This window comes from Watersipora subatra, chromosome 4 (assembly GCF_963576615.1).
Source record: "Watersipora subatra chromosome 4, tzWatSuba1.1, whole genome shotgun sequence".
NCBI lineage: Eukaryota > Metazoa > Bryozoa > Gymnolaemata > Cheilostomatida > Watersiporidae > Watersipora > Watersipora subatra.
The window spans coordinates 2,722,519-2,735,220 of NC_088711.1; the positions used below are offsets into that span (position 1 = coordinate 2,722,519).

Below are 12,702 nucleotides of genomic sequence, written 5' to 3' on the forward strand. Positions count from 1 at the left end.
GCCCTGATGATGAGGAAATTGACTGGCACATGAAACCTCTTCATGGTGCTTACCACCAACAAATATCTAAGGTTGGCGATCTTCATCAGACATATATGTGGCTGAACAAAGGAAACCTAATGGCCAATACAGAGTCGCTACTCATGGCAGCCCAAGAGCAAGTGCTCCCAACAAGGCAACTCCAAACAAAAATCTATCACACTAGAGACGATCCTAGATGCAGACTGCAAAGATGCGCCTGAGACCATCCAACACATCATCAGTGGCTGCAAGTAGCTAGCAGAAAACGCCTACACTGAGCGGCATAATCGTGTTGCAGGTGTTGTGTATAGAAGTCTATGTGATGAGTATGGCCTTAATAAACCACAACAGTGGTGGGAAACTCCTGGTAAGGTTACTGAAAATGACTGCGCTAAGATCCTCTGGGACTTCTACATCCAGACTGACAAGCATGTCCTAGCAAACCAACCAGATATAGTGGTGGTAGACAAGGAGAACAAGAGGGCTACTATAATAGATATAGCAGTACCCAATGACTACAATATAGCCAGCAGAGAATAAGCAAAGGAAGCGAAATATCTCCCTCTTGGAGAAGAGCTTGAAAAATGCTGGAATGTAAGAACAACTGTAATTCCAGTAGTCATTGGGGCACTGGGCGCAATAACGCCGGCGCATAAAATGTGGCTTGCCCAGATACCGACAGCAATCAACTCAAATAAGTTGCAGAAAAGTGCGCTATTGGGAACAGCTAAGATCTTGAGGCGAGTGCTCAAACTCCCAGGTCTCTGGTAGGAGACCCGAGTTAGAGAAGAAGTTACCATCCATATGGATTAACCAGGGTGAAGAAACAATTTTTTTATATATATTTATATAAATTAGATAAGTAGTCAAAACTATTGCTAATAGCACTCTACGCTCGGAAAAGTGCGAAGTGTTATAAATAACTAGAGTGCTGTATTAGGTTAAGGTTACTTATTTTAAAATTCAGGTTGTTGTTTCTCTGGGGTCACAGCAGGTCTGTTTTGTACTGGTGCACTCTTCAGGTGACTTGCGTTAAATCTCATCATTTAAATCTCTTCATGTTAAATCTCATCATCAATCTCATCATTTAACGCAAGTCACCTGAAGAGTGCACCAGCACGAAACAGACCTGTCGTGACCCCATAGTAAAACATCAATCTGGAAAAAAGATAAGTAACATTAACTTATTCCAACACTCTAGCTCTATATATATATATATATATATATATATATATATATATATATATATACCAAAGAAACCAAAGAAACCGTTCGAATTAACCATGTGTTCGAGCTATCCGTGGGTGAGTTATCCATGTTTGACTGTATATATATATATATATATATATATATATACAGTCAAACATGGATAACTCACCCACGGATAGCTCGAACACATGGTTAATTCGAACGGTTTCTTTGGTCCGTTCCCACGTAATGATAAATTGCTATATATAACTCGAACTCAACACTGTTAATTCGAACTGTTTTTTTGCCCAACGGCTACCGAAACGGTTGTTATCGCTTTAGAAAATCACTTTATTCAAAGCCATAGAGCTAAACCTCATCTTTTCGTAATTCATAATCGTCGTTATTACCTCCATCGGCAAAATATTTTTGTCAACGACTTTTCTAAAGGTTTGGTGAAATTTGATTTATACTGCTATACGGAATAGCACGGGCTAGCCAGGTCACGCGTGCAAGGATTTTCGCCACGCGCATACAAAACAAAAATCGCATGTTGTTTTTGTTTTGTATGTGCGTGGCGAAAATCCTTGAGTGCGTGGCGTAACCCAGCTAGCCCGTGATGAATAGTTTTCCGACGTTGATTCCATGTTGAATCAACGTTGGAATATTGAATGTTTAAAACGTCTTAAAAATTGTTGTAATTAAACGTATACGTTGTCTTAGCTACAAAACACTATTCATCGTTTGACCTAAACACAGAATACGTGTGTACATTCAATAAGTATCTTTTAAAAAAGCGTGAGTGATATAGAATGTACGTAAAACCTCGTAAAACTTCTAATTGAAATGTCTCGGAGTGTTGCTCTTAACGAATCCCAGGTAAAGTAAGGTAATCTTTGCATAAACTTCAAGAAAAAACGGCAAAATTGATCGTGGGTAAACCCCCAAAAAAAAAGTCTTTTCTTTTGAGCATTTCAACAACGATCAAGTTTTGCCAATGTCAATCTAAAAAACGTCCTGGCAATAACATCACCTCAAACAATGAACCAATCTCAAGTGATAGAAAAACCTCTATACTTTTTGATAAAAACGTTTTAAACTTTACATTAGAAGCATTTAATTCAAAACAAGCCATTTGTGCTTTTGATTTATATTATAGTTTGTATATGTTCATGTATCTACTAATAAATAAGTAAATACATGGACTTGTGACAGTGCTCTGATAACTTGAACGCTCTGATAATTCGAACACTTTTGCTCGGTCCCGTGAAGTTCGAGTTATCCATGTTTGACTGTATATATATATATATACTTATATATTATTATTAGAGCAGAAATTATCACCCATATGGATTAATCGGGGTGAGGGCACAATTTTTTATATATATATAAATATATATAGATATATAAATATATAATATATATTGCAATATATATACTGACTCACATACCAGGGTTTGTGATAAACATTATGTACATTAAAGTTGACTAAACAATATAGACAAAGGACTTGATAGACCAAGTGTTTCCTGGTAGCTTCAATGTTTGCATTTTCCATTCACCATAACAACTCTAATGCCCACCTTAAACTTTGTCTGGAAAATTCTATAATTATAGTGACTCTGCACCGCGCTCTGCTTACTGCTAAAAGATGCTATAGCCTTTCCAGTAAAAAGAAATTTTCAGTTGCTCAGCATAAATTTGGCTGCTGGAACTAATTACTTCAATTTACAGTACTCGAGTACTACAGCACCTCAGCAATACAATATTTAAGTCGTACAGCACCTCAGCAATACAGCACCTCGGTCGGTCGTACAGAGCCTGAAAGCCGCTAGGTATAGACATTTTACTTCAAGTAGCCTGTGCACCAAGCACATTAGTAAGGGTCATATGAAGAATACACGAATATCCAAGATGCGCCAATTTAGCAAATCGATAACAATGTAATAAGGCATCTCATTCTTGTGATGTGTGTTGTTTCCAATCCCGCATACCATGTTGCCACCAGATAACAAAAGTTAAGATTTTTATGTCCATTCCCACAACGAATGCTGACAATCATTCTTCGGGTGGAACTGCTAGCAGCGGCTCTTGTCTAGCGTTATTCTCTGGTCAGTTTACTAACGGTTATGGTGCTCAAAGTTGGCAGTCAGTAAAGTGGATCAAAAAGATCACTTTGTCATAGTATGCTCTGGTGTCAGTTAGTCCATGTAAACAATATCATTTCTACATGTTTAGCTGATTTCATCCAAACTTCACACGAATAGGCTCCGTACCTTCCATCAGAGCTCTAAAAATATTTGGTCTCAAATTCTATCTGGTTTCTGATAACCAGCTCCTTAAACATCCACTTGCTGGCTATTTGACTGAAAATATAAGAAATAAGCTCATTGCAATCATCCAGGGATATGCCAGGCTTATTGCTAGCAGATTCATACTAGTAGAGGAAGGTCGCTGATCTTCTCACTCGTTTTTAACAGACAGTTATCAAATAGCACACTGTTTGCTTTCAGTCACTGTAGGACGAAGGTTGTAATTGCAGCTAATGCTTGTAGAATGCTGATTGGTTATCAGATTTTCCTTTAGTAGTAAAAGTGCTGGCAACGAGCCAGTGTTGCTTTAAGTCTGTCAAGTTGTTTCATTGTGATAATCTCAGGCAACTCCACGCTTATTGTAAGTAGATAATAGGAAACTATTGATCCAAATTAATAATGAATGTAATTGTTGGTTTCAATGTAATAATGCATGGCTGTAATTGGGGCTAATGTTTGTACAAGTCTTGATTGGTTACTGGATTTTCCTTTAGCAGTAAAATGCTGACGATGATCAAGTCTATGAAGCTGGTTTGTTTGATCGGGGCTGTTACGGTAGTGATCACTTTCGTTCTGTTTGCTCCATCCACCTTTAGAACTGAGACAGATATTCACAATAAAGGTAAGAACATATGACATAAAGTGGTACTAGGTGTAGTAAATACCCTAGCTAAAAGTATAATCATAAATTTGTTATAAATAGAGGCTAACTAAAAAGCAGAAGTACAGGTGTAGGTAGGGCTGTTAGGAACATAGATGATGTCATCAAGTCTACTGACTCTCATTACATCACCGTGACAGCAACTAACAAACTGCTAACATGATATATTAAAAGCTTGTATTCGTACCCTTAAAAACTGTGCTCTATCTTTAGAGTCATGTGATCTTTTTAGTATAACTCTCCGCAAGATAGCAAACCCAACCGTAAAATTATTTTTATTCATAGGTCTATGTACTGTTATAAAGTATATTGCAGTCACAAAGTAACTATATGGTATTCAGGATATATTTTCATTGATGGAATCTAAACATACAGTAGATAAAACTTTGTTTAACTACGAAACAATATGCAATTATATTTTATTCATAGTACGTTTCTGCTTTGGATTAAAATACAAATACAATAAAGCTTTACTGTATGACTTGCATTTATTTACTTTTCTACATTGCGGATTCACCATATTCACGCTGTATACTTATGTAAAACTTTGAAACACTTGGTGTCAATTTTAACTATAGTGAACTACATTGTTAAAATTGTTGTGCCAGTACATGTAAATAGGCCAAGGTCAGAGTGAAGGTTGAGCTTGTTTCTGTGAATATAATAAAAACAAATGCTAGCTACCAATAATAAAAAGGTTTACAATAAATTATTAAGTTTTACGGATTAGAATAGACAAAAACCTATATTTCCAATGGTTTTAGGCAATCCCTGGCAGGTCGTCACTTGACCCCGAATGAAGTCGCTGCTCACAAATTAAGAACCCTGCTTTAGATGAAGAAATCATTTTTGTAATCGGTTGTACTGCATCTAGAATAGTGTTTACTGTTTGCTAGGCAATCACTATTGCTTTATCATTTTGAAGTTATTGACAGGACTTGAAAGTTCGGTTCCTTTTTTCACTTTAATGATAGGTTTGAAATTGCTTTTGTAGGCTGCCCTGTTTTTAGGGAAATGATATATTATTCGCTAGCTGATCAGCTCATAAAATTCTATATAACGTAAGGTGTCAAGTCAGTGCAGGTTCCTAAACTCATTTTGAAGGCTAACTCAAGTTAGCCTTCAAAATATTGTTTTCTCTTTTTCTGAACTTAGAAGATAAAACCTCAAATAGAGGCATCTCTATTATATATCCTAGCATACCTGTAGTCTAGTACGCTATGAGAGATCGTCAGGTATGCTGATAATACAATATAATCGCTAATATCAAGTAGCTAAAGATAACAAACTCAAAACTGCGATTTCACACAATAAGGACAATTGTCCTCAATGAACACATTCAGGGATTATTGTTATGAAACCAGAGTAGTAATTTGTGTTAGAAAGTCTAAAGAACACTGTGGGCTATCTGTTTGAAAATAAAAATACCGGCCTTACTGTTAGAATTTAATCTATACATATATGTATACATGCGTATAGATAATTTTAAGATAGCATTTTGCAGATATCTGCATGTAATGAAGATTAATGAATAATCTTTAAAAAACTTACACCGAAAATTACCATAATACGATTTCTTATGGCACTTACATGTCATGCATGGTGATTACTATGTGTAACTTTATCAAAATTTGTAAGACAGAATCTTTGGTAAAATAGCGTATATTGAAACACTGAAAGCATTAAAAAGGCTCTGGAACCTATGACCATTATTTAGCAAGGAGAGAGTGCATCACCATCCATATCATTTGACCAACTTAGATCCCGAGGCAACGAAAAAAGACATGTATTATTTTTCACCTGTGAGAGTAAGACTTAGGAAGGCTTATTGTGTTCAGCATTTTCAGGCTTTACTCTATCATGAGCGTTAGCTGGTTAGCAGTCTATAAAACGAACAAATATGGTAGTGAGTTTTGGTATTAATAAGGACTTCTATGGTTAGAGTCTTACTAGCTAGTTAGCTAACATACACGCTCTGTTAACAGCAGTCTTGTGTACTTTTTTGCATTTCTTTGTATCTTTACAATTCTTTAGCTAAAGAAAACAAGCTTAAGGCTGTGCGTTCATACATCAAGACAATAGACCTCAATGAGCGTATTCATAGATTGTTGTCATGAAAGCAGTTTATCAATTTGTGTTGACAATCTACTGGCGTGCTGCTGGCTATCTGAGTGAAAGTGTAAGAAACCATGGGCAACTACAGGCCTAATGCTAATTTACTTTAAATAGTAAATCTGTTTTTCTTTAGTTTGAGTTAAATGTTGTAAGATATGAAACTGTCTGCAACCATTACATAATTCAGGTTTTTCTGACCGCTTCCTAGTATTTTGGCATCAATCCTTCGCCAGGTTTAGTTTATACAACCCTTAACGAATTCACCAGAGACACCCAAGCAGTTGAGGTTCATGTTGTTCATCTGTCAGCTAGTGTACCTATAAAGGAGTCTTCTGCATTTGTCAGATGTACTTACATGTAGGTAACTACTAGCTCGAAGAGAAAAAACTTAATTAATAAACTATGAGGGTGAAAAATTACTGGTAAAGGTTTCACGGTAGAAAAAAACTCCCTTGTGACACCCCGCTACAGGTCACTAAATACAATGATTATAACATCTGTATTAACTGATAACATAGTGTAATAAGGCTGGCCAGTGACATGGCTTTACATAGCTGACTCACAGCATGCTATCAATGAAGAAATCATAAATCCAAATTAAGCTAATTTAGGCTATTACATACATTATAAAAGATATTCTTTGCTTAGATATTTTATATAAAAAGAGTACGGCTAAAATAGAGATTGTAATACTGGGGTAAAATATTATAAAATAAAATATTAAATAAAATATCTCATAAATATGAAGTTTCAATATCTTATAAAATAAGATATTGAAACTTGAGTAGTGTTGTACAGGTATGAGAGACTTTGCATTCTAGGTTTGTCATATTATAACAATAATAGTAGAAAGTCTTGAAGCGTGGTACCATCACGATGAAAACTTTATTCAAAATACTACATTGGTATAACCTAAAAATAGTGATAAACAGTCAGAGATAATCAGTTGTGCCGATAAAGTGTGGAAAATATGCAGCTGCATAATTATTCAAAAATACCAGAAAGCAATCGATCAGGAGACGCAGGTGTTAGGGTGTCGGTCTAATGAGTTGGAGTCTCGCTGGAAACAATTTTTTATCTCAACCTCTAGCCCTAGTTTCGGACGGACAGGGGGACAGACAGACACTACTCTTACCATAGTAAAGATACATTTTGTTTTACTTCTATTTTGTTTTACTACATTTTATTTTAGACATACACAATTGTTTTTTGCAGCTTAGATTTTAAAAAATTATTAAAAATTGATTTAAATTGACATTGAATGCGTGTGCTCCCGTAATCCCGCTTACCATAATCATGAACCCAAAACCAAGTGAAAGTGAAAAGAAAAAAAACAAAAGTTGTTAATACAAACTAACAATAGCACAGCTACTGTACTGTACAGTCATTAAATTAGAAAGTTATGCAACGCCTCTCCTATAGTTGTAATATACCGCAGTGAAGGTTCTAATCCATGTAAAGATGTTACAGTGAATTACGGTAATTTTATTTATTGGCTGATAGTTTATGCCATAGTAAACCTTGTGTTAACTACACCATGAAACTACAAAACCCAAAAAAGGCATAAGTATATATTAATGCAAAATCAGGAACTATATTGATTAACAAAATAATACAATGTTTCGTAGTAACAAAATGGTAACAACTTTAGTTTATAACAAACATTAACAAAACAATTTATATTAACCATTGACTAAAGCACATCCTTGTCACCTCTCCAGGAGATTGTTAATAATAAGGTTTATATCTATGTTAGACTGAGTAAAATGCTACAGATGTAAAGAGTAAGTAAGACCAGCAGCTTGAAAAGTGTAACCTCCCTGTGAGAGGACTTAAATGATACTGAACCATTGTTTCGTTTTCTAAACTGTTTGATCACTAAGTAGTGATCAAACCATAACCAGGGTCATCTAAGTGTGCGTATAGGCATCAAGCTGCAACAGTGCTAAAGCACAGAAATAATTTGATGATTATCAATAGACGTAGCTACGAGTTACACGTAAGTTTAGTCATTTTTCTTTGTGAAGGACCAAAACGGCGTGCTTGAGAAAATCTTGGAATGATTTAGGCAACTTTGATGTATTCATTGTTTGCATAACATAAAATTCGTATAACATCAACGTTCTATGAACAGTTTATGTTATAGAAGCCACTATTGCATATAAGTCTACAGTATTACATGAAGATTCCAGAGAGACTGTGACAGCTGGCTATGGCTTCACTCTGCAGAAGGTGCAAGTGTACAATGAAACGAGGATACTGTATGCACACCTTTATCCACATTCTAGCTGTCAACAGTTCCATCTCATGACAATGTATTTCAACAGTGAGTCTTGTACCTTCTATGATCTCTTCATATTCACAGATGACCTCTACGCTAACAAGATATGTATATATTACCATAGATCGGCTCTGGTAGTTGGAGTGTTTGTGGTTTTATTGATAGTGGGGAGGCAGAAGCAATATAGAAAAATTTCAGCAAAACAACTTGAAGAGCGAAACCGAGAGCTCTTGGAGGTGTTGCAGTCCAATCTAAATCATCCCTGCGTGAGGAAGGTTCATTTATTTTATATCAACAAAGAAGATCTACAGGTACCCTTGCTAGCTAATTCTGACTATTGGTACCACGCTAGCCTTTTTCCATGAATATTTACATAGAGCAGTGTTCAGCCTAATCAATAATATATTTTGTTATTTCTATGAACTTCTACAGAAAAAAAAAGGGCATTACTAAATTAATTAGAGATGCTTATAGTCATGCTCTAATCTATTTCTCAAAAATATTGAAGTATTTGAGCAAACTCAAATTACAGCATTTTAAGGAGGCCAACATTTTCTATACACATAACTTTCACTTGCATTACTATCCAGTATTGGCAACAAGCAGAGTACTTTGAAAGGTTTAAAGTCGCATCATATGCGTAAACAGTTTTTGGATAATCTCTGCATGGCAAACTAACGGAAATTTTTGTTTATTGTGTTAAAATTTATGAACTCAAAGATTGGAGTTACAAATAAGTCATCAAACAATTATCATATGCGCAAAACTTTGGAACAAGAGTTACTACAAAGAATAAATGGTGAAATTGTGATCAAAGGTTGTGACATTAGTTGAAGAATGTAAGTCCGAGATGTACCACTTTTCAAAACAGTATAGGAAGTGCCACTAGTGTGAGACATCCTATAGAAGGTGACCTTGACATTAGCTGCGTCGGCTAACAAGTCGGTGTAAAGGGCTGAAGAATTAATAGATTAGCTAAACATGTTAAAAGGGAATAAATTATTCTGCTTCTTTGCAAAGACCTGCTGAAGTTGTTTGATTGTGACAAACTTATGTGGAGTTGTCGGTTTCTAGAGCTTTTGTTTCTTTAGATTGTGATGACAGCAAACCTGACAAACAGGGAGAAACTTCATCCAGTACAACAAGAGAGTCTAATAAGGATGGCAGATTACTTAATCTATGCGTCCAAAACTCTGATAAAAAAACCCGCAATTGCCTTAAACGGAGATATAGGTACTTCATAGGGCGCGTTAACTACTATGTTGGCTTGGAAAATACAGAGAGAATTTGGAGACTATTTTGGGTCTAACTATTTTCTTGTTTACTTAGCTATATCTAGCTTATATGAGGATAGCCTAAGATAGAGACAGTTAGCCTAAAGCAAATGATGTTGTTAGTAGATGTGTTTCTTGTTGGGTTTACATGAACAAAAGTAAGGCTAGCCAAGGTTCATCCCACACAATCACACTCTTCTTATAAATGAACTAACTGAATGCCCCACATTGCCCGGGTAATAAAGAAGTCATTGCACGAAAAGTTTATTTTTATTTAACATATAACAACAGTTACCATTCTAACTTTCAAACTTCATATCATGAGAAAATTGTTTGGTGCAGTTCAAATCAATTAAAAGAAACAACAACCGTAAAAGTTTTTGAACTTTTTAAATAACTGTCATTTTCAAATTTCATATAATGAAAAAAGTGTTTTGTTGAAAGATTTTAAGAGAAAAATTAAAACGGTTGTAAAGGTGTTTAAAGGTAACTGGGAAATAATTAGAAAGTAACTGCTAAATAAAGTCTGTTTTGCTACAACTACAATGATATATTTATGATACAATTATGATTTTAATTCATTTAAGTGTTGTAGCAAAAATATCATATAGAGTGGTATAGAAACCCATAGTGAATATCTAATGCGAACACGCCCTGGTAAAAATCATCAAAACTTTACATACGTGCTGTACACATTAAAAATTAGTAACAGAACAACATGTTCTATTACTATTTAGTAACTATAGTTATATACCTACAGTAACTTTAGCTTGTTTAGTGGTTATGATCTGCAAGAAGACGTAACATTGCGATGTACTACATGCAGTACATACCGTGGGAGTACTTACCTTCAAGACAGATGTATAGCATAAAGGTTGAGTATAACTTAAATGATTTTAGGTTACTAAACAGATACTTGAAGGTAAGTTTTAGTATTTAGTTGTAGTGTAGCTAAAACTTAAAGGTATAGTTTTAGTTTTTGTACGCATTTTACTAAACTTCAACTTTCAACTAAAGTTTTTATTACTTACCGTATCTGTTTTCGAATTCGTTTTCACTCTAACTTACAACGAATAACGCTGAACTCGAATAGCGAGCAATGTTTATCTCTTTCAAGTGTTGTGGGAGGGACTTTGGCAAATAGCATATCAACATTATTGTCATAAGCGGTTCACCTACTGCCAAATTTCTGTTGATATTGTATGGCACAAAACAAATTCGCCCTAGTGTGGCGAGAACAAAAAAGCATCATGTTTTATCGAGTAAGGTAAAAAAGTCTTATAACAGGGGCATCGTAATTCGTGGGGGCACTGTATTCATTAATAATTTAGCGTGCACAATCATGAAAAGGGTACATAGTAAGAGCGATGGGAATGTTAAAAACTGTGTAGCCTTGTGGTTAGGTGAGCTTGTCTACAAACTTGCGGTTGCAATCTCTGTGAGTTCAAATCCAGTATGAAGCGTCTTTTTATTCCAGGATTTTAATTGCTATAGCTGGACAGACAGCAAATGATGACAGATCCCAAATGAAAAACTTTGAGATTTTTATAATTATATAGATTACTAGGTGAATGCCCAGCGTTACACAGGTATAAAAACAGCTTATAAACAGTGGCAGGTAATGTAGTTGTCATTGGCTAATTTGAGTAAGCTAGTATGTGTATTGCTAAGATTACTAATAAGAGCCGTGAGAGCAAGCTTTAGTGATCACTTCATATCACCCAATGAATCTATTGCATCATGTGTACCTTAATGGGTTAGTTTATTACCTTGTTAACTGGAGGTTCCGAGATCAAATCCTTTGCGACAAGGACTTTTCATTGCTAGATTTTAATTGTCATAGTTGGACAGACAGACAGACACCGAACAACACCAGACTTCGACAAAAATTGTTATACAAATACATGGATTACTAGAAATAAGGCTTCTTCAGCCAGTTTGCAACAGCTTGCACAGCGGTTCATCAATCAAACATTAGTAGAAAAGGAAATCATTAGACACTTTTGATTATCCGTTGCACAACAGAAACTATGACTGTAGTTTTAGGAGAAGGATTGGACCTTATTGACACCAGGAAGATGTTAGAAGAGAAACTTGTTTATAGCCTGACTAGATATGAAGGAAACCTGAGCTGCTCGGCGAGACGACACATGTGCATCAATAACTACCCTGGTAAGATAGCGTGGTATTATAGTCTGTTACCTACTGTTGTTACTGCTACCTGGTCATATGAGCTAACAATGCTTTTAACAATGCTGGCCAACAAAAACTAACAATACTTTGCCTATCTACTCTCGCTAACTAACGGTGTCAGAATCACCTCCTCTTGTTAACTAACAGTGCCAGAATTATCTCCTCTTGTTAACTAACAGTGCCAGAATTACCTCCTCTTATTAACTAACAGTGCTAGAATTACCTTCTCTTGTTAACTAACAGTGCTAGAATTACCTTCTCTTGTTAACGAACAGTGCCTAAATTACCTCCTTTTGTTAACTAACAGTGCAAGAATTATCTCCTTTTGTTAACTTACAGCGAAAGAATTACCTCCTTTTATTAAGTAAACAAAAAATTCCTGAGGGAAACTCCAGCTCTGATGTAATGAAGACATTTTTTTAGTACAGCATAGACGTATGAGCTACAAAAACTCTCTAAGTCAATGTTAGCTAGTCAGTGTAGAGTTGTGAGACGATTAGCTTATGATGGCCGTCGTATTTAATGCTCTCTACATCCGAGTGCTTCACTGGTTGTATGCTTTCACTACTTGACATTACACAGAATCACAAACAACTCTTGGAGAGACTTATCAAGTAGAACCACTAGAACTTTTGGGTTTTTCATTTTCAAAACTCG

General features: G+C 35.5%; 1 protein-coding gene across 3 annotated transcripts in view; it reads left to right on the plus strand.

Annotated features, from left to right (window-relative positions):
• Positions 1-4,024: 4,024 nt before the first annotated feature.
• The window catches only part of LOC137394765 (uncharacterized), a 37,704-nt gene continuing 29,026 nt past the window's right edge, over positions 4,025-12,702 (plus strand). For all 3 annotated transcript variants that reach the window (XR_010978370.1, XR_010978371.1, XM_068081527.1), the window contains exons 1-5: positions 4,025-4,143; positions 8,432-8,623; positions 8,744-8,889; positions 9,670-9,811; positions 11,893-12,024. Coding sequence is in view for 1 of the 3 variants with exons in the window: in XM_068081527.1 (XP_067937628.1) it covers positions 4,032-4,143; positions 8,432-8,623; positions 8,744-8,889; positions 9,670-9,811; positions 11,893-12,024 (724 nt within the window). In the remaining 2 variants the exon portion in view is untranslated. The remainder of the gene's footprint in view (positions 4,144-8,431; positions 8,624-8,743; positions 8,890-9,669; positions 9,812-11,892; positions 12,025-12,702) is intronic.